Source organism: Anopheles aquasalis, chromosome 3 (genome assembly GCF_943734665.1).
Source record: "Anopheles aquasalis chromosome 3, idAnoAquaMG_Q_19, whole genome shotgun sequence".
Taxonomy (NCBI): domain Eukaryota; kingdom Metazoa; phylum Arthropoda; class Insecta; order Diptera; family Culicidae; genus Anopheles; species Anopheles aquasalis.
The window spans coordinates 56,806,049-56,832,550 of NC_064878.1; the positions used below are offsets into that span (position 1 = coordinate 56,806,049).

The 26,502-nt window shown below is 51.4% G+C and overlaps 2 protein-coding genes across 18 annotated transcripts in view; one reads left to right on the forward strand and one right to left on the reverse strand.

Moving 5' to 3' along the window:
* LOC126578923 (uncharacterized) overlaps positions 1-12,595 on the forward strand; it is a 21,130-nt gene extending 8,535 nt beyond the window's left edge. For 8 of the 15 annotated variants that reach the window (XM_050241965.1, XM_050241970.1, XM_050241966.1 and 5 more), the window contains 4 exons: positions 6,181-8,587; positions 8,783-9,024; positions 9,094-9,327; positions 10,076-12,595. In XM_050241965.1, the coding sequence (XP_050097922.1) occupies positions 6,181-8,587; positions 8,783-9,024; positions 9,094-9,327; positions 10,076-12,230 (5,038 nt within the window). In that variant the 3' untranslated portion in view covers positions 12,231-12,595. Of the gene's footprint in view, positions 549-1,866; positions 1,985-2,098; positions 2,118-2,197; positions 2,217-3,028; positions 6,020-6,180; positions 8,588-8,782; positions 9,025-9,093; positions 9,328-10,075 lie in introns of those variants that run through there. The other 7 variants (XM_050241958.1, XM_050241964.1, XM_050241959.1 and 4 more) reach the window with 7 other exon arrangements.
* A 784-nt stretch (positions 12,596-13,379) lies between these two features.
* Positions 13,380-26,502, reverse strand: part of LOC126575587 (semaphorin-1A) — a 77,389-nt gene continuing 64,266 nt past the window's right edge. For all 3 annotated transcript variants that reach the window (XM_050236348.1, XM_050236350.1, XM_050236349.1), the window contains exons 3-8: positions 24,438-25,023; positions 19,685-20,431; positions 18,549-19,607; positions 17,688-17,859; positions 17,337-17,589; positions 13,380-15,813 (exon numbers count right to left, since the gene is read on the reverse strand). In XM_050236348.1, coding sequence (XP_050092305.1) covers positions 15,784-15,813; positions 17,337-17,589; positions 17,688-17,859; positions 18,549-19,607; positions 19,685-20,431; positions 24,438-24,648 — 2,472 coding nt within the window. In that variant the 5' untranslated portion in view covers positions 24,649-25,023 and the 3' untranslated portion in view covers positions 13,380-15,783. The remainder of the gene's footprint in view (positions 15,814-17,336; positions 17,590-17,687; positions 17,860-18,548; positions 19,608-19,684; positions 20,432-24,437; positions 25,024-26,502) is intronic.

Genomic DNA, 26,502 nt, shown 5'->3' on the forward strand with positions numbered 1-26,502 from the left:
GTCAACCTGTATACACGCCGGACACGGTAGATCGTTCGCCGGCGGTCCCGTTTACGCTAAGAATAACCCCTATAAAGTACTCACTCACCAGAGAGACGACGTTGTCGTCGTTGTGGTCGTTGTTGTTGTTGTTGTTGTTGATGATCTATTTTCGTGGTTGAGCGAAACCATCCGTACCGCCGACGGGCGAGTACGGAAGATAGCAAAATCCCGCGACATAGACCAGCCCTTGTCGTGATCTTGTCGGGATGTTTCGCAAAACATTTTTCGCGAACAAGTTCCGGCGCACTGTCGGTGGTAGTAGTGATCGGTATGGGTGTGTGTTGGTTTAAGTCCTCATGAATGGGACGACAGTGCACGAAATTTGAGAACAGCCTTTGGTGCCCGGTACGGTCTTTTAACGAGCGTTAACTAACCGAACAAACGATGGGCTAGCGATGTTCTGAATGAGTCAACTGTCGATGTGTCGCAATGCACCTCCGTCCATCGGTAGACCGCTAAGTGTCTCGTGCAACATGATGCAGGTTTTTGGCACCTTCTAATGGATGGTAATTGAATGGGCCTACCCTACCTTACCTTATCGGTAGGAGACGGATGGCGTCTGTTGCTGCCAGTTGGCGGCCGAGTTTGGGCAGAAGCCATCCGTGATTCGTGATTCGATGCCCTCAGTCTAGTGTCAGCGTGGGGAAGTGTGCGATTGACAGATGAGTCTTTATACCTTCTAAAGAACCCATAAACCGAAAACTTCTTTGTGCAAGTGTACAGTGAATAGTCGGAATAGTGCTGAGGCCTCAAACTCGCGGCACTTGGGCGCCAAATTATTTTATGCGGCTCGGGGCCACGTCCACAGTGAATCAACATTTTTTCGACATTTAAACATTCACCACATAAAAGAGTTTGAGATCTCTGAGCTATTTAACCGTTTAAATTGCTATTAAAAACCCCCTGAAAGGATGAAATTTTACCGGGTACCTGGCGCCTCCATTTCGTTGGGCGCCTCCATCGTAGGGTTTCGGCAACGGAGCTACATAATTTCGCATTCCCTGCGTGGTGACCGGTTTTGGAATTGCCTTTACACCGGCACCAATTTGGCTTTGGTAGGAAAAAAACAAATTTGATAAACCCATGCATAATAAAGCCCAAATTATGCGGTAAAATAGCCCTCGAACTGGTTGATACTTTAAACTGCGGCACGCATGCTAAAACGAGTTTGATAGTTGTCCAGTGACTGTGCTTCATTTTTTAATATAAAATACCTTTACTCTCTTCTGAAATCCTTGTTTTGTAAATCACCGCTCTCTTGAGAATGTCATCCAACTCGTCAAGGTTATTGTCGATCCTTGTCCTCTCGCCTTTTGATATAGCAAAGAAATCTTCACTCTCCCACATTCCTTTACCTCTCTCTCTCTACCTCTCTTTTAATATCTCAACGCTCAAATATTCGCAAATCATGTCCACCGTCCACACACAGAGGGACACGAGTCAGTATTCATTGTAATGCACCTTCACCCGGCATCATCAACCAACAACCACAACAACGACAACGACAACGGCCACGATGTTGTTGTGTGTTGAGCGGTGCGACGATCATTCGCTAGAATTGATTGAAGGAACGATCCCCCTCCGGGCAAACAAGAACAGGGAGGGGAACCACACTCAAGCCTTAAACAAATCGCACCGCAGCGGTAGATCAGAGGCGCAAACAGTGATGGCCACGATCGTGTTGGACATCTTAAATATAGCTGCACGACGATGGACGGACGATGACCGACCCGCGATCGTCGTCGTGGTCGTCATAAGCCGAACGGTCAGGATAGCTGTGGCGAAGTGAGCCAGCACCGCCAACGGATATGCCGACAGTGTCGAACGGAAAATGTTGGCGTGCACAACAACGACGGTGCCGTCGTTGCTGGTGCTTCTACTTCGGTGCTTCGACTGAAGAGTCCGCGGCCGCGACACCCCAAAAACGTCTCTTCGAACGAACGTTGTTCAGTTTTTCCACTAACGTTTTTTTTTTATACTTGTTGCTTCCTGGGATTCATTTCTCTGCACCGTTCCACCTTTCGCCGCGTTCCTGTGACACACACAGAGACACACACAGTGTAGGGCATAGTGATGTAAGGGTTGGGGCGGGCAATCCGCTTTCAAAGGCGATCGATCCGCGAACAAAGATCGATTGCAGGGGGAACTTCTTATAGCTTCTTATAACTTCAGAGGTTAAGCTATTAGTGTTTGTGCGCGTAGTGTTAGTGCGTGATCCTCGGTAGCTAACAATGGATAATTACTTAGTGAACTCCAAGGATGTTTTGTTGATATCCCCCAAAGCTCTCTGGAGCTGGACATCAGTGATTCGCTAAAGGAGATTGTGAGAAACTCGTGCGGTACTAGTTCTCGTCTTGTGGAACAATCGAGAGTCCTTAAGGTGCTTTTTCTTTTGATGGTCTCCTACCAAGGCAGAAGATTGATTCATTACCGTACACTTACGGAGTGGTTGCTGACCTGTATAGAACAGCGGAGAGAGCGTGAGAGAGAGAGAGAGAGAGAGAGAGAGAGAGAGAGCATAGTGAACGCCCAGAGCTCAGCCCTCGGCCCAGTCCAAAAATAAGTCACCCCGTAGTGTCCCCAGTATCCCCACTTGACAAGTGAGCCAAAGGGGCTAGTATTATAGTGTTTTCCCGCTCCTTCTTCTTCTCTTTTACTCTCTCTCCCTCTCTCTCTCTATCTTGCTCTGATGCTGCTCGATCCTTTCGCGCTGCGTCAGCTGGGACACTAAAATAAAATCCGACACGATTCGCCTTGTAGCATTGTGGATCGTACAGGGAAACAGGGATGTCAAGTATCTCGATCACTGTGTCATAAGCAAGATGATGATGCTGTGTCTACAATGTGTTAATGACGGGAGGTACCAGGCATTCCGGTTGAATTGTGCCAAATATTTTGCACCACGATCACACTTCCGGTCGGTTAAGGTCACCATCGAGTTGTATTGAAGAAATGCGCCTGGTTATTTGATCTTGTTTCCATACAGCAACCGTGCACTGTTCCTATTCGTTCCTACGCACGCGTGAGAATAGTGTAAAGCAGTGTTGAAAGACCGTGTTACGTGATAAAGTGTGAAGAAACCCTACCTGGCACCCCGTTTGAACACCATGTCGATGCAAGCACTGAACACGCAGACGCCCCAGCGGCGATCATCGCTGCTGGAGCGCTACCAACCGAAAACCGGTTCCCAGGATCCGATGTCGGCGTCACTGGACCCGCCCGCACCACCCAGCATCACCAAATCGACGAGCCAGAGAAGTCTACAACACTCGTCGCTCCTACAACGCTACCAACCGAAACCACTCGGAAGTGCTGGCGCCGGTGGTAGCAGTGTTGGAGTCCCCCCCAACGCCCAACCACCAAACCGTTCTTCCAGCCAGCGCAGTCTGGATCAATCGAAGCTCCTGCGGCGGTACTACCATCAGCCGCATTCACTCGACGAGAACCAACCACCGGAAGCAGGTGGACAGGAAGGCGCAAGGCTCACCGCGGCCAATACCGATCCGCAACGGTACAGCAGCCAAAGGAGTCTGGAAAACTCGAAGCTCCTGCAGCGCTACAACCCTACGGTGAACAATTCGCAGGAATTTACTGGCCTTTCGGTGCGCGAGAGTACACCGGTGGCCAGATTTAACCGTGGTACCAGCCTTGAACCCGACCGTATCCAACGCTCTTCACTGCTGTCCAAGTACACGCCACGGTTCGGTAAGTCACTCGATCGAAACCAGGCACTGGAAGCGGCCAAGGGCTACGGAGGAGGGTACGGTAGCGAACAGCATCTACCCCATGGACCGGCAGCCCAGCAAGAGCGGCCGGTACAAAGTTTGGCCTCATCACGCAACGAGATCGCGGATTATGGAGCGGATCACTTCGATTACTATCGAGACATCCGAAGCCGATCGTCGAGCCTTTCGCGCGGTGGTCTGGCCGGAAGGAAGGGCGCACCATCGGCTCGTGGTTCACAGAGGAGGCTCTCGGGCGTGGAACCGATGGAACCGGTCACTCCGGAAACGTTGCCCGTGGTGAGCGCTGTAACGGAACCGGTACTGGGTAACATTGCGTCCGCCCTTCCTTTGCCGATGGTTAGCGTAATTCCACCGACACCAGCACCGGTGCAGCAGCAGCAGCAGCAGCAGCAGCAGCACGATGTCAGCAGATCCCCATTCGATGGTAAGACCCTTTCGGTGACTTCGAGTCAAGTTGGCCAGAGTGCGGCACCGGTCGTTCAACCGACACCACCGGTGAAGCCAATCCGTAAGGATCTGCAAACGGGAGGGAAAGCAACAGAAACTCTAGCAGCAGCAGCAGCAGCAGCACCAGCCGGAGGAGCGACAGCAAACATCGTGAGTATAGCCCTTCCCACCATTACCACGGTACTCGCCGCACCATCCGTCAAGCAATCCGTATCATCCGAGCCACCGAAAGAACCCTCACCGCCATTGTTCAGCACCAGAGACCGCATGGATCATTACGGAAGCGCTTCGAACCCGGACCCGGTTCGATCGGCGTCCAATCAAAACCTTCATCATCCACAACGACCAACGACGACGATGACGAATACGCTGCAGCTGCCCGGTATCAGTGATATGAGCAGCCGGCGTAGCATGACCGACTTGAGACACTTGCCACCAGCGACCACCAACAGTACGCTCGGCACCGACAATCTGGACGAGTTGACCGAGTTTACGGATCGAGCGGAACTGAAAAAGTTGGCCGCCCAACGGCACCAGCATCCAGTGAAGCACGGACTAGCGAACGCGTTCGAGCAACTGGCTGCCTTTACGATCCCTCAGGCGATGGATGGTGATGAGACGGAGGAACGGATCGAAGCTTTACCACCCGATCGGAAGCTCAAACGCCGCGACTTTACCTACCATCCAACGTTCGTACCGAAACAGAATGCCACGCCATCCGCAGCGACACTGACCGTTCCTGGCAGTTCCTCGGTAGATCCTTCACTCGACAGCCGTCGCAGTACGGCCAGCACCGTGAGCAAGCAGGCGGAGAACGAAGAAAAACGTCGCCAAGCGGCGGAAGAGAAGCGCAAACGTGAAGAGGAACGGCGTCAGCGCGATGCGGACAAACGGGCCCACGACGAACAGGAACGGCAGCGCAAGGAGGAGGAAAAGCGACGCAAAGAGGACGAGAAACGTGCCCGGGATGAGGAGGATCGCGCGCGAAAAGAAGACGAACGGCGACAGAAAGAAGAAGAGAAGCGTTTAAAAGAGGACGAAAAGCGCCGGGAACGCGATGAAAAGAAGCGACTAAAGGATGAGAAGAAAAAGACGGCTGCAGCGGCGAAGGCATCAGCTAAGGCCACGGGATCATCGTCCACGGTGGCCACCGATCCCGCCAAACCGGACACCGCCGAAGAGGAAATGATAGACTTGGCGAGCCATCTCGATCACTACAGTGTTGCGGTGACCATGCAGACTCAGCAGCTGCAGCAGCAACGCAGTACCTCACTGGGACGTCCTCGATCCGGTGGAACTCCTTACGGCAGTCAGGGTGTCCTCGGTACGTCCTCTCGGGGTCTCTCTAATAGCTACCAAAGCTTGGACCGTGGAGGTGCCGCTGGTGCTGGTTCCGCTTCCGTCAACAGAAGTCAATCGAAGCTTCTCCAACGGTATGGTCCTAGGGCGGGCTCACAGGAAGCCATCAGCACGGGATTATCTGGTGCTGGCGCTGGCACTGGCACTGGCACTGGCACTGACACTGGTTCTGCCCGGGAGCTGCATAGGAGTCAGGGAAGTTTGGACTTCCGTCGATCGAACAGACCGTCACTGTTGGATAAATACACACCGCGGCCATTGAGTGCGTCGCAGCAACAGCAGCAGCCGATGGTTGGTGCCGATCCGCGAACTACTCGATCTACCAGCCAGCGTAGCCTGGACAGTGGTCGCGTGGAGCGATCGTCGCTGTTGCAGCGCTACAAACCCACTGGGGATGCTCCGAGGCGCGATCCGTACGAGCATCGGTAAGAGCTTGGGATTGAACAGAGAGGGTGTTGGGCGATCACTATAATGGGTTGTGTGTTTTTTCGCTTCCAATTGCTTCCAAGCTGCTTTCTAGTGATAGTTTAGTAGCTGAAAAATGCCCTCGTTAACACAATCTATTCCCCTTTTTATCTCTTTGTAGTGATCACGAGTACGAGCCCATCGGAGAGCCGGTCCCCGGTTCGCGATTACAGCCAGCAGCAGCAGCAGCAGCAGCGGATGGACAGCACCGTAAGCTTTCCAACTCTTCGTTCCTGCGCGTTCCGGCCGGAGATGAAGGTGATACGGTCAGCATGGAGGAGCTGCAGAAGTCGATCGAAGATCGTTTCTTTAATCAACCACCGGCGGATGCCGAAGCTGCCGGTACCTCGGTGCCTACTACCGAGGGCGTTGAGGGAGCTACAACCGCAGCAACCGATGAGCCGAAAGCGAGCAAAATGAAGGCTGCGATGGCGAAGGCCCAGAGCAGCGGTAAACAGGCGATGGCCAAGGCCCAGGAGAGCGGTAAGCAAGCCATGGCCAAAGCACAGGAGGGCGGAAAGACGTTGCAAAAGAAGTTGATGCAGCAAACGGATCGCTTCAAGACGAAAATGTCAAACATTAAGCTCAAGAAGGACGGCAAGGACAGCTCTCCTGCTCCGCTCGCTAGCCCCGAGGTGGTAACGACGCCTGAGCTAGAGAAACTTGACTTTACTCTGGCCGTACCGAAGGATGAGGAGGAACAGCAGCATCCTGATGCCGAGATTCAATCGGCTACTCCGGAGAGCCCTGAAGCTGCTGCCGAAGAGGAACACGAAGGCGCAACCACTGATGCTGGCAAATCGGGCGGCAAGTTCGCGAAACTCAAGAACATCCACATGCCCAAGCTACAGAAACCGGACTTTAAGCGTCCCGATTTCAGCAAAATCTCCAAACCCAAGATGCCCAAACTGCGCGGTCCGGATATGTCCAAGTTTAAGCGCCCGGAGATGCCCAAATTCCTCACCGAGAAACCGGACTTCGGTAAAATGTCCGAAAAGATCAAACTTTCGCGCAGTAAATCGATGAAGGAACCGTCACCATCCGCCGCGACCAGTGCGGCCTCACCGTCGGACGTTTCGGCCCTTGGACCGGTTGATGATGCACCCGGACGCCCATCCACGAAGATCAACTATACCGATTTCAGCACGTACCCACGGTTGTTCGATAAGTTTAAGCGCCAAAAATCGGCCCCCAGCGGACAGGCTAGTGTGCGCGCCGGTACACCACCACCACTGGAGTTCACCAAGGCGGCCAAGACGACACGGGCCCAAGGACCGAACGTGGTGTCACGCTGGACATCCGAAAAATCATCGGAAGATGCCGGTGGTAGCAATCGGTTCCTGCAGTACACCGGAAGCGAACTGGACGAACGGGAAACGTCAGTCGAGCGTCGTATGCGCCAGGAGTTGGAGCGAGCGGAATTCGAGGGCCCTGAGCTGTTGGCCGTCACCGAGGAACAGAAGCAGCTGGAAGAGTACGATAAAGAGAACCGGGAGATCCACCTACTATCCGCCGCACGGCACGATGAGTTTATGAAGCGCAAACCACCGATGGAACGCCAGGAGTCAGATCTGGCCTCGGAAGAGGAGAAACAGTTCTGGGCCAGTGCGCTCGGCCAGAAGATACGCCAGAACATCGACATGAACAGTAACGATTTGGATTTGCTCGATGAAGAGGAACGGCTGCTGGTGGCCAAGGAGAATGACGAGATTGACCAGGAGGTACGCGAGCAGGCTCAGTATCTGCTCGAGCTGAGCCGGCAGCGGGCGGAGAAGGAGCACGAACGACGCTCGTCCACACCGTACACCAACCAGGAGTGCCAATCGTCGGGTAGCTCGAGTGTGCGGCGCCGCAAGGGCGTACTGGAGGAGATCGATGACGATGAGTTCTTCCTGCGCCAGAAGGGCATCTCGAAGGACAACATCCAGATGGGCGAGTACATTAGCTCGGCCATCAAGGAGGGTTTAAGTCACCCGAAGAATGCGCTGGCCGATATGGATCGGTACGATTACTACGATGAGGATACGGATGGGCTGCGGCGTTACTATCAACCGAGTTTCGAGTCGGACGATGTGTCCAATCGGCAGGACTTTACCGATAGCTACCGTACGTTCCCACCGGATCGTCCGAATCGCAAGGGGAAGAGCAAGGGGGCACAGGCGGCAGGCACCACCGGGTACGATGAGGAGAATGATCTGGATCGTATCGAGACGGAAGAGCAGGACGATGAGCTGGCTTACTATGATCGACAGCGGCGCACAAAGTATGGTAGCGAGCAACCGGAACTGCTGCAATCCGTGGCCGCCCGTTACATGGACGACGAGTTCGAGGACGATGGTAGCTTGCGACGTGGTGAAATGTTGGCCGGTTCGGTTGTACCACCGACACCACCGTCCAGGCGCCGCAAGAAGCGCTTCCGTGATGTGACGCCCTCGGACGTAGACTCATTCGCGAACGGTGCCGCCACCACCGGCGCCATCGTCGGGAAGTCCATCTCCAATAACTTCATCGCCGGATCACTCCCCACGGTAATCCTTTCATTACTGACTAATAACCATTGCCCCAGCCATGCCAGAGGAACCCCGCTGGGAGGCCTAGACACCCATCGATCCATTCGTCCGACTGTGCTAACCTTTAATCAACTGTTTGTTCTTTTTCTTCTCTGTTCTGTTTTGTGGGAAATTCTTGGGCCGGGCTTTTCCTTTCTACTTCTATGCTCCCAGCAGCAGAATGTCACCGTTAACCGTGCGGAGGTACCGCTGGCTCGGGAGGAAAGCTTCGGCACCATACCGGAACCGGCACCGAGACGTTCCCGTTCACGATCGCAGCTCGGTTCCAAGATACTGCTGGCCGACGAGGACATGGATCGGGTGTCGCGTGGTGCTGAGTCACTGATCGGTGGCATCATCGATGCTGCACCAGGTGCCAGAGGATCGTATCCGTATGAAGTTTCCGAAAACAACGGGTAGGTAGCGCGCTGGTGTTGGTCTTCCTGTCGTTGAAGTCTAATAAGTCTCGTGTCCTTCCTTCCCAGCTATGCCACCGTACGCAAGGAAGCTCCTCCGAGGCCACCGGCACCGATAAGGCGCCGCAAGTCAACCCGGTCACTCGATGCAGCACCACCAGTGCGGCAGTTCAATACGCTGCCCAGCAGCTACAACCACTCGGTGTCCCCTGTGCGGCCACAGCGTAACTACAGCACCATCAATCCGAACCGTCCACCACGCAGGAAGTCCGTCACCAGCCTCACCGGCAGTCAGCAGCAGCTGTAAGTTTCTTAAGGGGGGAGGGGGCTTCGGTAATTTCATACCAAAACAAGGATCATTTTTGACGATTTTTTGTAACGTAACCATTCAACTGTATTCTTCTCAAGTATGCGTCATATAAAACTGCAACTTTTGAAGAATATTTGGTTTTATTTTGGGGAAGATTGATTGAAAACTTCATCCATGGCATCAAATTCCGGATGGTGCGTCTGCGAAAAGATACTTTTTTACGGTGCCCATAGTCGCTGCGTGATGGGTCATCAAAACAATACAAATCGATACTCGTTAGAAAGAGTATAAGTTTATCCAAGTAGCCCCGTCGAGTTTTTGTTGAATTTTCTTTTTTTTCGATTTTTTGCTGATTTTTAAAGTTGAAAAAGTGATGCTTTTTGTCATTCTACCTAAAACCAAGATTTGTTAAAAAAAAGTATCAGCAAATTTCATGAAATGTCGACGGGGCTACCTGGCAAAGAGTGTACAGATTATGTATTATAAAATAAGAATCGATCGGTCCAGTGTGCTGCATGGAGCCTTGTATGAAACGCGGAGTTTAAAAAGATCTGTAACTTGGTCAGTTTTGCTTCGATTGACCCAAAAAACTTACACAATGTTCTTGAAATGATCAGCTTTCAGGAAAAATGTTTAAAATATATGTCACAAAAAAAAAATTAAATACCGAAGCCCCCCTTTTAGGACCACTCAGCGTGTCTGTGTCGCCTCTTTCTGACCTCAGAATCTCCCTTCATACAGGAAACCGACCACCCAGCGAAGCCGGGATGATGGTGGCCAGTATGAGGATGTGCTGGAAGGACCGGTACCACCACAGCGCCCACCACCACCAGTGATACAGCGCGATGTAGCGAATAAGATGAAGGATCGTCCACTACCACCACCGCCACGTCCAACGCGCAAACCACGACGCCCCGATGGTACGGATCGTCACGATCTCGATGGTGGTGCCGAGCGTGTGGTCTCGGTTGATGTCGAAGAAATCGATACGTCCACCCAGACCGATCCAGTTTCGGAAGATTTCGGACTGGACGCGGAGATAGCGGCCGTAACGGAGCAAGCGGCGGCTGCATCAAGCCGTGTCAACGATGCGGAACAACTCGAGGGAGCCCTTCACCGGTTCCGGGACGGTAACGTGAAGGCACTGTCCGATCGGCCCAAATCTTCCCGCTCCGGCAGTCGACCGGAAACGCCGGCTTCGATTTTGATCGAACGCAAAGTATCAACCCCATCGTTGGCCCACGAATCCGTCGTCGAGGCATCGCTGACGGTCCAACCGCTCGAAGAGTTCGACGACGATCAGTACATAGCGGAGCTGGTGAAGAAGTACGTCTCGGAGGAGGCACGCAAACCGGAACCAAGGCGAACGGTAGACGAGCGACGCCTGCGCAAAAGTACGAGCAGCCTCGGGCGTGAGGAAGAGATCCGTCCGGTGGAGACGCTCGGTACTTCTCTCCGCACTCCGACAATCCGTTCGACGAGCCGCACCTCCGTCGATGGTCGTCTGTCGGCCGCCACACCCGAGCCACTGCGCAACGTCGAGATTTCACCCACGGTTATCGAGGAGATTGTGGAGCGATTGCGTACGACCGAGCAGCACCACATCGACGAACTGCACAAGCTACACCAGGAGCAGCTCGAGGATCTGCGCAAACAGCACGAGGAACAGAAACGACTGCAGGAGCAACGGCTAGAGGAACAGCAGCGTCAGCTACTAGAACAGCAAAGCCAACAGCTACACGAAACACAGCAGCTCAAGGAACAGATCCTCCAGCAGCAAGAACACCAAAAGCTGCTTCTGGCTCAACAACAGAACCAACAGCAACAGCTACTGGTCGCACAACAGCAACAGCAACTCCTAATGGAGCAGCAAGAGAAGGAGCGTGAGTTGCAGCGCGAAAAGGAACGTGAGCTGTTGCGAGAGCGTGAGCAAGAGCTAGAGCGTGCCCGGGAGCGTGAACGGGAGCTACACCTGGCCCGTGAGCTGGAGTTGCAGCGTGCCCGCGAAGTGGAACAACAGCGAGCCCGCGATCTCGAGCAGCAAAGGATACGCGAGATGGAAGTGCAGCGAGCGCGCGAACAGGAACACCAACGGTTGCGCGAACTCGAGATCCAGCGGGCGATCGAAGCGGAACAGGGCCGTCAGCGAGAGCTGGAACTGCAGCAGAGGGCTGCTCAGGCAGCAGCAGCAGCTCAGTCCGTTGCCAAGGAAACGGCAACTGCTGCACCAACGAATGAAACGCCAAGCGATGCCCCGCTGCAGCCAACGGTGGAAGAACAGCCAGCTGCAGAGGGTTCAGTTGATGTGGTAGATGGCCCAACGATCGCTACCACGACTGAGCTATCAGCAGCAGCAACGGGAGCAGCATCAGCACCACCAGTTCGACCACCACTACCACCACTGCCACCTTACGCTTTCCATCCCGATTACCTAGCCTACGGTATTCCTCCGGCGGCCGCCTCGCAATATCTGCTGCGACCGAGCAGTCTCCCATCGGAAGAGGACGGTATGACCCCACTGGCCCCGCAGCGCCGCCGTCGCCATCTTCGCTCGAAGCGTGAATCCACCTCCGAGGATGATCAGCTGCATCAGCAACAGCGTGAACAGCAACAACGGCGCCATCGACACAGTACTCGTTCGCCCGAACCTTCGATCCCATCGCTCGGTGGCCAGCTGGTACGGGCTTGTGGTAGCTCGTTGCGTCAAACCGGGGACGATTTGATGGCGATGCTGCGGGCCAGCAGCAAGGATGAGAACAAGCGCGATCTGCACATCGCCATCATCATCCTCATAGTGATCGTGGCCGGTCTGATGGCGCTCGGAATGAGCGGGGAGAAGGCGGTTCACCATCATCACTGGGATTACTTTAGTCCACCGGGCCATGGTGGTGCTTAGGTGCAGGAGGAGGGTTTCAAGGGGGGGGGGGGGGGTTTGAGTTTAGAAACGCATTTGACACTTGGCCACATCCTCACCGCCACCATATCACTACCATCACTTGACTTCTTGATCACCAGTAGTGTTAGTAGAAAGTTTGGCACTCTCTGTTTTTACACTACCTCTCTCTCTCTCTCTCTCTCTCTCTCTCTCTCTCTCTGCACAGCGCCACATCCTTTAGTGTGGCCAGTTCACCGTAACTTCAATCGTTTGCTCGTTAGAAATCCCCGCGTACCAATAAGTTGTGTTGACGCCACGTGCGCCATTTACTACAGCTGCGATACCAAAAAAAAAAACAAAACCAAGGAAAGCAATCTAGTGGTGAACGTTTTGTGTTAGTTGCTAGGAGCCCCCGTTTTGTGCTTTCGTTGCTTCCTTTTTTTTGTTGTTTTCTCTCTTTTTGGTTCCCATTTTTGTTCCCCTTTTTTTTCCTTTCAAATCTGCGTTCCGATGCTCCCGGTGAACGGTGCGACCCCCGCGATCGCCCACCGGTGAGCAAGCAAGTAGAGTTTGCATCTAGTCATAGTAGTCGGTACATAGACACGTTGTTAAATGTCCTGTTGTTGATGCCTTACTACAAATCACGAATCATCCAAAATCGAAATCGAAATCGGAAATCTGTGGGGATCGGCGGCGATCCATCGCCGGATGCTCATTAACTATTAACCTATCTAGTTGCCCATTTGTTTTGAAAGAATCTTACAGACGGCCATGCGGCCTCCGTTTTGTATCGTATTTGTTGTCTTTTTCGAAAGTGAACCGTTGTTACACACGGTTCACGGTTGGTTTTAAACGATGAGCGGTACCGATGTGGGGCGAAAAAAAGGTAGTTTTATATAAATCTGAATAGCGCGTTGCATTGTATTGTTAATTATTAATTACTGACTGTAAATAACGGACCAGCTTGCTGCTATTCCGGTTATTTATCAATAATTAATAATTGGATTCGCTACTTTTAATACTTACAGACGATTAAAAAGCTCTTCAATCGAAATCGTGTGCCGTGTTTTTTTTTGTTGGTGAATTTTCATTTCATTCCGAAACATGATCCCGCGTGGATGGACCAACGCCAAGCAGAATAACGACAACGCACTCTTGTTTTGTTTTTTAGGATTTTCTTCTTTATTTTTATTTACTCGCATATGTACAGTATCCGGGACTTGCTGTTGGTACAGAGTGTTTTGTTCAGTTGTTTGCTCTAAATATAATAATAAGCTCTATCTAAAAACGTTTGTACCTAAATACGTGTTACATGTGCTTCGTTCGATCGCCGCACGTGCACGTGCCTCCCGATCACCGTCGCTCTCCACCCATTCTCGAGTCGCAATTTAACAATCAAATAGTGTAGAAAATATACAATTTCGTGTCCCTGCAATGCGCTCTGGATTTGATCTGAGAGCACAAGTGTTGCCCAGGCAACCGCAAACCTAGCGACAGGGATTGGACAACATAAAATGCTTCCTACTTAACGCTGCGTACGCGCCGGAGTACGTCTCAAGAGAGTCCTCCCAAGATTAAATTAGGCTTTTAAAAAATAATACGTTCAACAAAATACACACTCGCACATTCTCTCTGTCTCTCTCTCTCTCTCTCTCTCTCTCTCTCTCTCTCTCTCTCTCTCTCTCTCTCTCGCACACTTCGGCTGGCTTCGAGTAGCTGCGACGCTTACTCGAACAAGTAAAATGGAGAAAAATAACTAAAATACTCATACTTTATCACATTGTTGGCGCGTGCTCCGTGCTTGCATTACGCGTTTTTCATGCTCGAGAGTAGATTACTTAAGCATATTTCGTTTCGACGTCCTTCCCTTAACAGGCTCCCGGTGGCTGCTGGCTGCTGGCTGTAATGGGGCTTATGGGCTCCGTGACCGTGGTTTGAACGAACGCGGGTTGCTAAGATGTAACACCGAGCCTCACAGTGTGCACATCAATCAGGACAAACAAAGGAGACCTTCTGGTGCATCTCAGCACGCTCTAACGCATAAAAAATATTTGTTAAAAACGAAACGAAACAATAATCTGGTGGGACACAAACTTACGATAAGTGAACATAAAACGAAAATATAAAACATTAATGCGATGCGCTCCTTCGCGAACCCCGGAGGACGGAGGAAGGACAAAGTGTCTTGAGAGTATTGAGTGTTTTTCTTGGATTTGAGATTCTTGAGCAATATGAGGGAGCAGTAGAACTTCCTTAACTGATTTTTAATTTAAACAGCAGAATGTGTTTGCACGGAAGGCTATTCCATGCTTAGTATGTAAGCTCATCGTATCGCTTTTCGCACAATGCTTGCAGAGTAAACTCATATTAGCCTAAATCGAGGATCGTCTGCGAGACGATCACGTGTCACTGTTGGGCTCTCTGTTTCTCTCTCTCTCTCTCTCTCGCTGTTAACGCACGCGCCCTGGCGTATTTGAAAGTAAAATCGTTTTAAAATATTTAGCTACATTCGTGCCCTAGCTTATTGCTTTTGCGATTGACGAGTCAGATATGTACAAGGGACCTGCTTGCTCTTCGCTTCGCTGCACTACTACTGCTATGGATGTTCCGCATATGGATGTCATTAATGTAATGAAAAAAATCAAAGATCGATTCCATGATTGCTTCCCCTTAACCTACCAAACTGCGCTTGCACTGTTTCTTCCTTTTCGTCCTCCCTCATCGTGCTAACATTTCCTATCTGCTTATCCCTGGCTTACCTCTACCTAGAGTACCTAGCACGAGCTCTGCTCGCGTTGTTGTATTGGAACGCATCATAAGTTTACGACATTAAAAGCGACCTACTTGCTGGAGTAGACGACAAAGAGGGGGGACGGTTGGTTGGTTCTGATTTTGGGAAGTATAAAAGGTACACAATCAAAACCAACTCCCCAACGTTCGTTTGCTTAAGGCCTCTGCTGTTTTGTTCATGATTGGTGCGCGCGCACCTGTGTTCCCATCTTTCCTCTTCTTAAGACACACTACGGTTGGATGCGATGGGAGCTTTTGTCGATGGCAGTGGTGTCGGGAGGGCGATCGCTTCCCTTCAATCGCTGATCTGTTCGATCGTGGAGGCCACCTGTTTTTTTTGTTTGCAAGAAGAAAGGTTTGTGCTAGGCACACAGTCTCACTCTCGTGTCTCATTATCGTCATAAACGCGCCTCGATCTTCGCCGCACCCCTTTTATCATTCACTCTTCACTGCTCGCTGTGCATTACTTTCGTTCTTTTCTTACTTTTATGTTTGTTCACGGTGGCGGGTCGGTGTCGGTTGCATAGCTCAAGGTTGCATAGCGCGGTTGCGATTCGACTGGATCGTACTTCTTGCTTCGATTCGTTCGTTCGTTCGTTCATTCGTTGCTCTTAGATACACTTAGTGACACGTCTAGTATGCACGCCTCACTTTCTGTTCCCTCTATTCTATCTCTTCACTTCTTCCCCTGTCTCTCTCTCTCTTTTTGTCTGCTTTGCAGGCTGGCTGCCTGTACCTGGCGAGCCTGGCGTTCTCTAAGAGCGGCACAAGCGCGCGGCCGTTTCTACGGTTTAAAGGTCTTCAAGTGGCGCGTCTGTGGGAACCGGTAACAGGGAAAACAGAATGGTTGCATGGTTAAACAAAATCAAAAAAGGCTGCTACGCGTTTTGCGCCGTTAGTGCCTTCGTGGCCGCATCCCCCCCTCCTCATGCACATGCTCCAAGGAGGGTTTTTATAAATGTTGCAGTTGCGTCCTTTGAAGGAGTGGTTATTGCACAGGATAAGCAGCAGCATAAGGGGTGCGAGATGCTCAAAGCGTTATAGCGGAAAAATAGAAAAGATGGAGACGCACTGCGGGGCTAAGGTATTTAAATTTTTTTTCATGACATTTACTTTTACATTTTCTCATGAATGCTGATGCTTTCAACAACATTTGGGAAGTTTTTGGGATCAACCGAAGCAAAACTGACGAACATATAGCATCTTTTAAAAATCTTGCCTCGTGGATTCGAAAAAAGCATCACTTTTTAAACTTCGAAACAAAAATCTAATCTTTTAAACAAAAATCGAAAAATGGGAAATTTAGCAAAAATTCAATGGGAATATCTCGATAAATTTATAATCTTTTAAAAGAATATTGATTTGCATGTTTCTGATGACCAATCACGCAGATACGATCGGCACCGTTTTTGGTTCAAATCAAAAGACTTGCTCCTGAAGACATAAGCGACGAACCCGATTTTATCCACGATGGGCACCGGAAAAAGTGCCTTTTCGAAGACTTGCCTTCTTAAATATGATGCCATGGGTGTAGTTTTAAATAAACCTTCTCCAAAATGCAACCAAATATTCTTGAAAAGTTGCAGCTTCGCATGACATTCACTTGCAAAAATAAAGTTGGGAATGGGTTTTTCACAAAAATCGTCAAATATTAGCCACTTTTTGGCTCGAGTTAACCTTAGCCCCTCTTTAACGGAATTGGACGGATAGTAGCTTCAATCAGAGCAATACAAATCGAGAAGCATCGTTTCATGCGTTAAGGCAAAGTAGGCCATTCCCATTCACCAGAGTAACCAAGTTGCTGGGTTGCTTGGTTCAATTTTTGCGTCACTCAGTATCCAAAAATGATTGTTGGTGGATCAGAATAAACCTTCAATCACCAAACTGAAGCCGAAGGACTTAAGTTGCAGCGAGATAGAGAGAGAGAGAGAGCGAGTGAGTTATGCACAGACAGAAAAAAAACGGGAATAAATCAGGAAAGTTACCAACCACCGAGTAAGCGCCACGTGACAATTCCACCGTGTGTATGTATGTAGAGCATAAGAACAGGAAGAAGAAGAAGTAGATCCAGCCTCTGTTGTGAGTGTAAGTTGTAAGGGAGCCACCAAACCCCACAAACACCTAGCCTCGCAGCCCGCACACCGGAACGGGACGTGGAACCTGCGGGAAGGGCGGGAGAGCGGACAACAACGCCGTCTTCCATCACGCTGACCGGCAGCGGCGATGAATCCGGTGTGTGTTTCGCATCCCACCACCACCACCGCACCAGTCCACACCGTCCCCCTTCCCCTTGGTAGTAGTGGTGGCCACCGCTCTCTATATGTAGGTCTTCTTCACCTTCTGCAGCGTGCCCATGCCCTTGCTGATGTCCTTCTCGAGGTTTTCGGTCGAATTTTTGCACTCAACGCTCCGATCCTTGTAATCGAAGTCGATGTTGTCCTTGCAGTTGTTCTGGTGGTGCTGCTGCAGCTGCTGTACGATCGCTTGCTGCTGCGTGTGGTACTGGTTCGAGGTGTTCATCAGCAGGTTCACATCTTTACCACTCGTTCGGTTCTGGGACAGCATACTCAGGCTGCTCTTCCCGTTGTGCCTGGTGTGGAGAGGGGACAAAGCGAACAGTTAGTCAAACGGCCAGTAATCCACAGACGAAGAAGCTAAGAAGCAAAGAGCAAAATAAAAACAACTTACCAGCTCAATTGATTCCGGTGCTCGCACCCCGACAGTGACTTTTTTATGATGCTATGCCGGGTCAGCGCGTAACCGATCGCCACCCCGATGAGCAGTATGATCACGGCAATCGGAACGTAAACCACCAAATTCAGCGACGCCATTTGCACGGTCGGCTCGTTCACTAGCGTATCTGAAAGGTCGGGAACACAAGCGGAATGAGGTGCAATTAATGATTCCGTTCGTTCATAAAAGCGCAATAATGCAAAGCCAAACAAGCGGTGGTCGAATTTATAACCTCAAACATGCCGCCAAATTGTCACCCTCGAAAAAAAGGTGCAGCAGGCGACGTTCAATCGTCTCCGATGGGGTTGAAATGCGCGAAAATAGATCGCGCAACTCACAATTCACCGTTGCGTGGCAGGCGTTTTACAAAAATTAAAAAAAAAACACAAAAAAATGTGGCCAACCGATGTGGCCACTACCGTCGTTGTCACCTAGCGTCAAAGCGGCCGCGGAAATAAGGCGAGACGAGCGAACAAAAACAACAAATAATAAGTTGCATTCACAATTCACTACCCAGGGCCACCAAGCCTACTAAGCCAAACAGCCTAGCCTGCCACGGAAAGTAGGCCACGACGCTATTATGCCAAAACAAACCCACACGACGACGCGCTGCGCTGCACTGCGCGCTTTTGCTGGCGTGTGCCGATCCCCACGAATGCGAGTGAATGTGTCGTCCGCCTTCCTTAGCTAGGGGGTGTTTCCATTCATGACGTGTCACACATGGACACAACTCCCTAACACGCTTTCGATAACCCAACGCCACACACCTTCACCAAATAGGTGCCAATGCCTGCTCTGTGCTGCCCCGATGCTTACCCGTTTTGCTGTGGTACTGGTGCGTGTTGATGATCCGGTTCGCCAGATCGTCACCCTCGATCGACGACATCGAAATCTCGTTATCAATATCCTCCGGTCCAACCGACGCCACCGTACCGTGGTTCGAGTGCACGATCAACACATTACGCTGATCGTACGATTTGTCCGGCTTCTCCACCGCACCCGATCCATCAACACGCGTGTAAACATCATTATCCTCGTACGGATGTACCGCCTGGTGCTCCTGGTGGTCATACTTCCGGCAAATCTCACCAATGCGCTCTCCATCCAACCGCTGATAGAACTGATCGATCGGTGCCCCCGACGAACGCACCTCCTCGATCGTTTTACACTCCCGGTTCGAATCATCCCACACACAGTACGGATCCTGCAGATCCAAACACTTGCGGCACGTCTTGAATCCATGCTCGTGGCAGGTGTGCAGCGGCAGCGTAACGATCTTGCCCGCTCCAATCACAATCAGTGCCGAGTTACGCTTCGAAATGGTCAGCTCGCTGATCTTGGTGCCGGGTGGGAATGCTTGCGTTTCACTGATCACCACCGTCCGCACATCGTCCGATGTGTTCGCCGACAGGATGTTGACGAATTTGATCACTTTGCCATCGTTCGTGCCGACGAAGATCACATCATAGCGGAGGCCATCGAGGGCCAGCACCTGCGGATCGACCGCAATCGCCGACAGACGGTAGTAAAGGCTGACGCGCGTAAAAACGGGTCGACTGTGCAGTGAGCGAACGGCACTGTCCATCAGGTTGTTTGATTTTACAAAGTTCACCGACGCTTTCGGGAGTGTGCGGCTATCGTCGACGCATTTGCCGGGCCGTGGTTCCGGGACGGCACTCTGCGGCACCTGTAGCCAGTTGGAGTGAATGTCTCGCTGTGCTTTGAACGGGCCTTCGAACGCTTCCAGAATGTCCTGGACGGAGAAGGCACAAACGGCCGAACCACCGATCGCATTCTCTGGCGTTGTCATGATGGCGTAGATGATCTGGTTCCGGTCACCACCGTACGTTCCATTGATCGCTTTCGTTGTAGCCTCTGTTTTAGGAGAGAGGGAGAGATGAATTTTAAAAGAATGTCCCATAAAAGCCACTCCTAGCATCACCGGTACTTACGCAACTCATCAAAGTAGAACGGATACTCGCCCGGGATCGAGCAGTTGAGGCGCGCCTTCAGGTACGAAGTCCACCGATCCTGGAACGGATACGGTCCTCCCTTGTCGTTCTTGCAAACGCGTGCCACGCGCGAATAGATCGCCTTCCCACAGTTCATGTACTCGATCGCGACCTCACGGAAGAAAAACATCACGTACCCGTTGTGCTCGATCGCACTCACGAACGCGGGCTGGTTAAGCTGCTTGCTATCGTAGTGCTCGGTCCGTTGTGTCTCCCTGTAGATCAGCGCGTCCGCACCGGAAAAATCGGCCACCGTCGCCGAGTACAGTTGACCATCGCTCGTGTACACGTAGGTGCTGTTGTGCTGCGGATTGTAAGGGCAGCGTCCCTGCGCTTCCTGTTCGTTGTTATCGTACACGATCGTCCCATTGCTTGGCAGTACGTTGTAGTACCGGCACAGTGGTTTATAAGAGTTCGTTCCACAAACCATCAACCGATTCGGAGCAACGCGCGCAAACACTCGGATGTAGTTTTGGCAGTCCGGCTCCTGTTTACCTTTCAGGATGCACAGTTCCCGGTGAGCGTCGGATGAAGGCCACACGATACGCTGGCCCGCAAGCTCCACCAACTGTTCGATGGAAATGTTGTAGACCGCATTTCGTGCCCCGATCAGTAGCGTGTGTTCGTTCTGATCGAGCAGCTTGAAGTGATCGCTACTGTTACCGAAGAACGACGGAACGGTGGCATCTGTAAGTGGGGAGAGAGAAAAGGGAAAATTGCGTTAGATTGACCATCAAAATAGCTGCTTTTAGCGCCACCATCTAGAGCTAGAAGAATCCTCAAAATTGAATGTTCCCCGTGGATATTTGAAATTGAATTCAATTCGCTCGCGCTCGTTCGCTCGCAACACCATTATAGCTTTCATTTCAATATTTGACATTCTACCATAAAAAGGAGGAGCGTTGGCCTAGCTTTACGAAAATCTGGCCCCTCGGCAGGCCGATCGTTACCGTAAGCTTGACGGCATGATTGTCGTTCGAATCAATGAAATATTAATATTCATCGAATCAGGTTTTTTTCTTTCCTTTTCCCCTCTCGTTGGTTACTTGGTTACACGGTCGTCTATTTGGCGATGACGGGTGATTAGTATTCCAAGACGCTTTCTTTCGGTATCGGTGAACGTTGACGAACAGGGCCACCTAGTAGCCGTGATCGCGACAAGATCGAGTCGAAGCTGATTCGATAGTGGAGTCGCCGCATCATTCAGGCCAATGTCGATCGGTAGATCGAAAGCTAAGGGTTGACATTTCGACAAACGGAGAGCCACTTCACGGCGGAGGAGAATGCGATTCGTAGATAAGATATATGGCACCGTGTGGCCATAGCTTCGGTCTGTGCTTCTTTCTTCCATTTCACCTTTCGCGTCTATGCTTGAAGGCAGTACACATGTACACATACAGACACCCATCATACATAAACCTACGGCTACGCGACGCTTAGACTAATGGGTCATCGAAGCTTGGTTACCGAGACCTAGGTGAAAGTCGAAAGGAGAGTCCAGCAGCGAGTCCGCCACACTAACCGACACCCGGCACACCCGTACTACTAGCGGCTATGCTAAGCAGCATCCAGGGTGGCGCACTCGCTGTCACGTGACCCACTTCCCGGGAGATGCGATGCCACCACCGATTGGGAGTTGTCTCCGATTCCCGCTTCCACAATTCCGTGTTTTCGATTATCATTTTTCGGTCGACAATGTGCATACCACGCTGCCAGGGATAGGCAGAGAGACAGATAGATAGATAGCTAGATAGAGAGAGGCAGAGTGCTGCTACATCATAGCCAGTGATAGCCATCTCGAGCTAGTTCGTTTACGCGATGCGCACGATCGTCGTCCATTCCGAAGCGCAGCGCATTTCAAATTCATCATCAGCACAGACGATGCTGCTGCTGCTGGCGAGAGCTCCGAGGAACGAAGAACAGTTACAAACGCAGACCAAACAGAACGCAACACACGCTAATGAGGCCAACGTCAGGGAAGCAGCAGCATCAGCGGTAGCATCAGGTTAGATGATCCTCGGCAAGATCTCTCGTGTGACCGAGTGATCATAAAGTTGCATCACGGTTGTCTGCACGTTAGCATATCACACAGGCGCGCGCGAGGAGGTTACTGCCGCTTCACTAGACCGTTGCTGATGATTCGTGTTCAAGCGAAAGAACTTCGTGATGAGATGCCATGTTGCACCATCGTGTCGTGACACCAGCGACGACGACGACGACGACGACGTCGATACCGTCATCCCGTCAAGTGCTGACTTCCTATTGCAAAATGAGCATTGCATTGAAGGTCTTATCGAACTCGACCTCTTATCTCTTCGTCTTCGGAAGGGTTCGGAGGTACTCTCGCGCGTCCAATCTGTTTGTCCAAGATTTATTTACCTTTCGCACCTGTTACCTTCCTTCTTGGACGGCACTACGGTAACCCCCGTGCGTTCAAGAGCGCATATACGTGTGCATGTGTGAGGTGAAGTTTAAACAAACTAGACAAACAGCACGGAGGTCCAAGAGGCAATGACCGCAATCTTCACCGAACCTACCGAACTGCCCTTCTCCCTCGTCCCAAAACAACAATCAGTCACGGGTGATCTCGTCTCGATCCCGATCCCCCTTTCGTCACTGGTTTGGGTGTTCGGACACTGCAAACTGAAACCCTTTCCCGCGCGCATGAGGTGTAGAGAGAGATTGGTTTATGGGCCCGTAAACTCGCTTCCAAGCACGTACGAGACGCACAGAAATAGCGCGAAAGTCTTCGGGCGATCCTCCAAATGTTCAGCTGTGAGCGGTACCGATGCAAAAACAACGATCTCATCGGATCGCTAGTAAGAAGTGTGTGCTCGAGATCGCGCCACAAGCACCCTTTACCCACCAGCAGCAGCAGATCGTGTTAGGAAAGACGCAGCGATATGGTGTCATTGTGCGTGAGCCGAATTGACACTTCACTTTGCTCAGAACGATCGCCGCCATCGCCGTTAAATTGCACAACCGTCGGTCACACTCCAAATGTATGCGTGTGTCTGGGTGTTTGCACCGTGTGCTAGATATTACTCGATCATAAAAAACCACGATCCAAACACATCCACCCTTCCCTAGGGGTCTCCTGGCGAAAGAACCAGAGAAGCACACACGCCCATGCTATGCTGCGCCACTTTTGCTACAGTTCTCCTGCAGTTCTCCCGATCCCGATCTCCGTGGTGATGCATAAACAAACTGAGGCAAACGGTCTGGTGTGCTGCGTTATGCTACGCCCCATTGGAGGAGAACGCAGCATGCCAGCACCAGGAAGGGCCCACGGAAAGGTGTCTTTTCGCTTTGCTACCCCCCTTTTTAATAGCTTCATCTCGCTGACCGAGGCCACTGCTCTCCATCTTACATCTTGCAGCCCTCAATTCGGTCAATGTTTTGACAGATTAAATATCAGCGATCGCCCAGCCGTCGGTGCTAATAATGGGGCGCTTGGCGTCCAACCTCATGCTACACAAATCACGATTCCGTTTCGACGATGCTGAGACCAAGTTTTGTGTCTTTGGAGCTAATTAAAATACGAAACCAGACCTGGGCCGCAGCCACCGCCAGCTGTGATGGACGAATGTGTCAATATTGAAAAGTTGCAGAGGCAGCCGCTCAAGAGCAATCGTAGTAAACCGGGCAGTTTTGTAGTAGACAATCGGAAAAGAAAGTGACATTTGACGTGACGGGCCACGAGGACGCAAATTCCATTCTGTCGCGTTTGAAAGCCGCTTCGGAGGACCCATTCGAGGCAAATTATATGCACCGGCAAACGATGCAAAGGAGTGAAAGCAGAGCGAAAGCGCCGGATAATAAGCGCGGAGTAAATCGATCGCGGTGTGTCATCACAACGTCATTGTCATACGACCGATGTTTTTGTGATGGCCGCTGGAGGAGGGTTCAAGTTCACCGTTAGGTTAGCCACCGCTGCCCTGGAGCACGACGAATAAAGGAGAATGGCCTAGCACTGGTTAATGTGACGCATGACGACGGCTCGTCGTTCGTGTGATTTAATGTTGTCACGTAAACGAAATTAAAGCTACCGCTACACTAATTACTCCTCCCTCTCTTCCCAGTGTGCCCATTAGGCGGTGTGGGGTCTAAAAACATGACTTCTCCCTCGTCAGAAGCAAGCAAGGTATAAGCTCGAGGTCGTCACAATATCAATACAAATTAAAACATTATAATAAGCGACCCCTCCGGTAATTCCGGTCACATGGCAAGAACCTTCCTTCCTACCGAGGAAGTAAAATAAAGAAAAACGAAGAGAAGTCGAGGACGGAGAACCGTTTTATGGGCAACCACCGGGGGTGGGGACGCTTGTAAACCTCTTGACACGGAAATCAATTTCTGTGCGAGACAGTTCTGCCCCCCCCCCCCCCCCCCCCCGTCTGTCTGCCTGGTGTGGTGGTGGTGCAGGTTTCTCGTCCCAACTAATGTCTCCGACATTCGATACTTTTGACTTCCGAACCAGGTATACACCACAGGGCCCCCCCTGGTTCTCGCTGACCCTCAAAAAGGTGGAGATCCATCCGTAGCTAATACGTTTTGACGCCAATTAATTAGAAATGAATGGAAACCGAACCGGAGGAGCGAACATCGGAGGTGCAGGATACTGTTACCATTCGTCTCCCCACTGCCCCGGAGGATTGTGGCAATAAATTGTCCAGCGACTGGGCGCACTTACCGTATGGGATGCGTATCTTGCTCTGAACATCTGGTACCCAACATTCGACGTTCACGATGCACTGGGTAGCGATGGTGAGTAGCGCCAGGAGCAGTGACATCAACGCCATCATGCTGCTGTGCACCGTCGTCGTCGTCAGGTGCATCGCCTTCGATGCCATCTGTGTTTTTCTACTGCTGTTTCTGTGTGCCATCTCTTTCTTCTGGAGCATAGGTATATATCTTGTGAGGGCAGGGCACTTGTGTTGCTTCTCGGCCGCGGGATCTAGTTTTAATAGGTAGTCGAGTTGCGTTGATGCTGTCCCAATAGAGGACCCTTCTTTCCCTTTACTTCTGTTGCGGTTGCACAGCACTTCCTTGTTTTCTTGCAGCCGCAGCAACAGCAGCAGCCGTTGCAGGTTACTGTAAGGTTTCTTCTACAAAACCCGTCACAAAGCTGTCAGCAACCGATGTTCGATCATTAATTACGATCGCAGCAGCACCAGAGCAAGATGATCGGCTAGTCGATCCGATCGCTAAACACGCTCACTGCTGACTGCCTCCTTAACCTCCTCGCTGGCGACATGGCGGCGCAATGGGGGCTGAATCTGAAACGGAATTGAAGAAAAAAAAAATTGGGAAACAACGATTTAGTAAAATGTCGATTAGAAACGGTGCTCTAGGGGGTGTTAAGCGGTGTCCGCAAAAGGTTGTACTCTGCAGAGTTATTGCTTCTGTTGCTGCTCCGTGCTGCTGCTCCATGGTTTCGTTTTCATTTGTAGAACGTTGTACGTACGTATAAAACAAGGGCAGGGTAACAAGCAGACTGTGGAATGTGGAACCATTATTTGAGCCTATTGTCGGCCCCCGTTGGTCGGTGGCAGTCTGCCTGTCAGATCGAGCAAATCGGCCCACTCTTCTGGGTTTCCAAAACGAAATAAATCTGTGCCTCAGTGTCGGTGGTTGATTGGGGATTGGGACCACCGTTTGTATCGGCTACTCAGCACCGCATCGCCACCAGCAGGTTAGTAGCACGCTAGCTGACAGTGACAAGCGGAAGCACTAGCTAGCATGCCACCAGCACCACCGAGAGCACAACCGAGAAGTTTAGGAGTTTGGTTTTAATGGACTGGGCGATTCCAATCGCAGGTCACAACACGACGACGACGCTCATGAATGACAAAACATGACCGAATGAATCTCGTGTTCCGTGGTGGTAGTTCGTTTTGTCCATACATGGAAGTTGGAGCGCGGTTTCGATCAAGTCTCGATCTTTTCGGACCGGGGCCCCGTATAGTAAGCCGATTAGATGGCATCGTGCAGATCATAAACTACAACTACAGCCTCCAAGCCTGTCTACCACCGTGCACAATACATACTTAAGGAGCCACTGAGTGTGCGCCATACAGTGGCGGGAAGGCGGGATACGGATCGTGTGCATTACCGGGATCGAATTGAATCGATCGGAGAGCTCTCGTTCGGAAATGGCGCAAGTAACTGTACCCCTATCGCACTGATGCAGACACCACTCACCGCCTGGAATCATTAAAATCCGGACGATCAATCAAATCGATCGGTGGTTCTACGGGGCACGAGCGGGCATTAGCGGGCAGTGGCTGCGCTCGAAAGGGCGTAATTGAAAGGCGCGTAATGTACCAAATCTATTTTTTTCGGGGGGGGGGGGGGGGGGGGGGGGAGTTGCGAGTGGCCCCAAAAGGTTCCACTTATCAGACCACGGGATGAGTGGAAAACGTTGCGATCTCGAGATGACTCAAGCCATGACTCTAAGGGCACTAATTACCGTCACTGAACTCCTAGATTGTGCCGCATCGAGTGCAAAAAACAGAGGCCTTCTCTTCCATCTAGTGACCATCCGCCACCAAGCGCATTGCGGTGTGAAAGTCGACCCGGGGAGAAGATGAAGGAGAAGAACCGCACTCACCCAGCACCCACATAATGCGTATGCGCCACGCCACCTTCGCTTCCGGCCACAAAGTCCGCCCCCAAAAATGGGGCCACCACTGCCTGACACACACTGACCCATACGTACCATTCCCCCCGATCGATCGATGTAGGTCACCGTCACC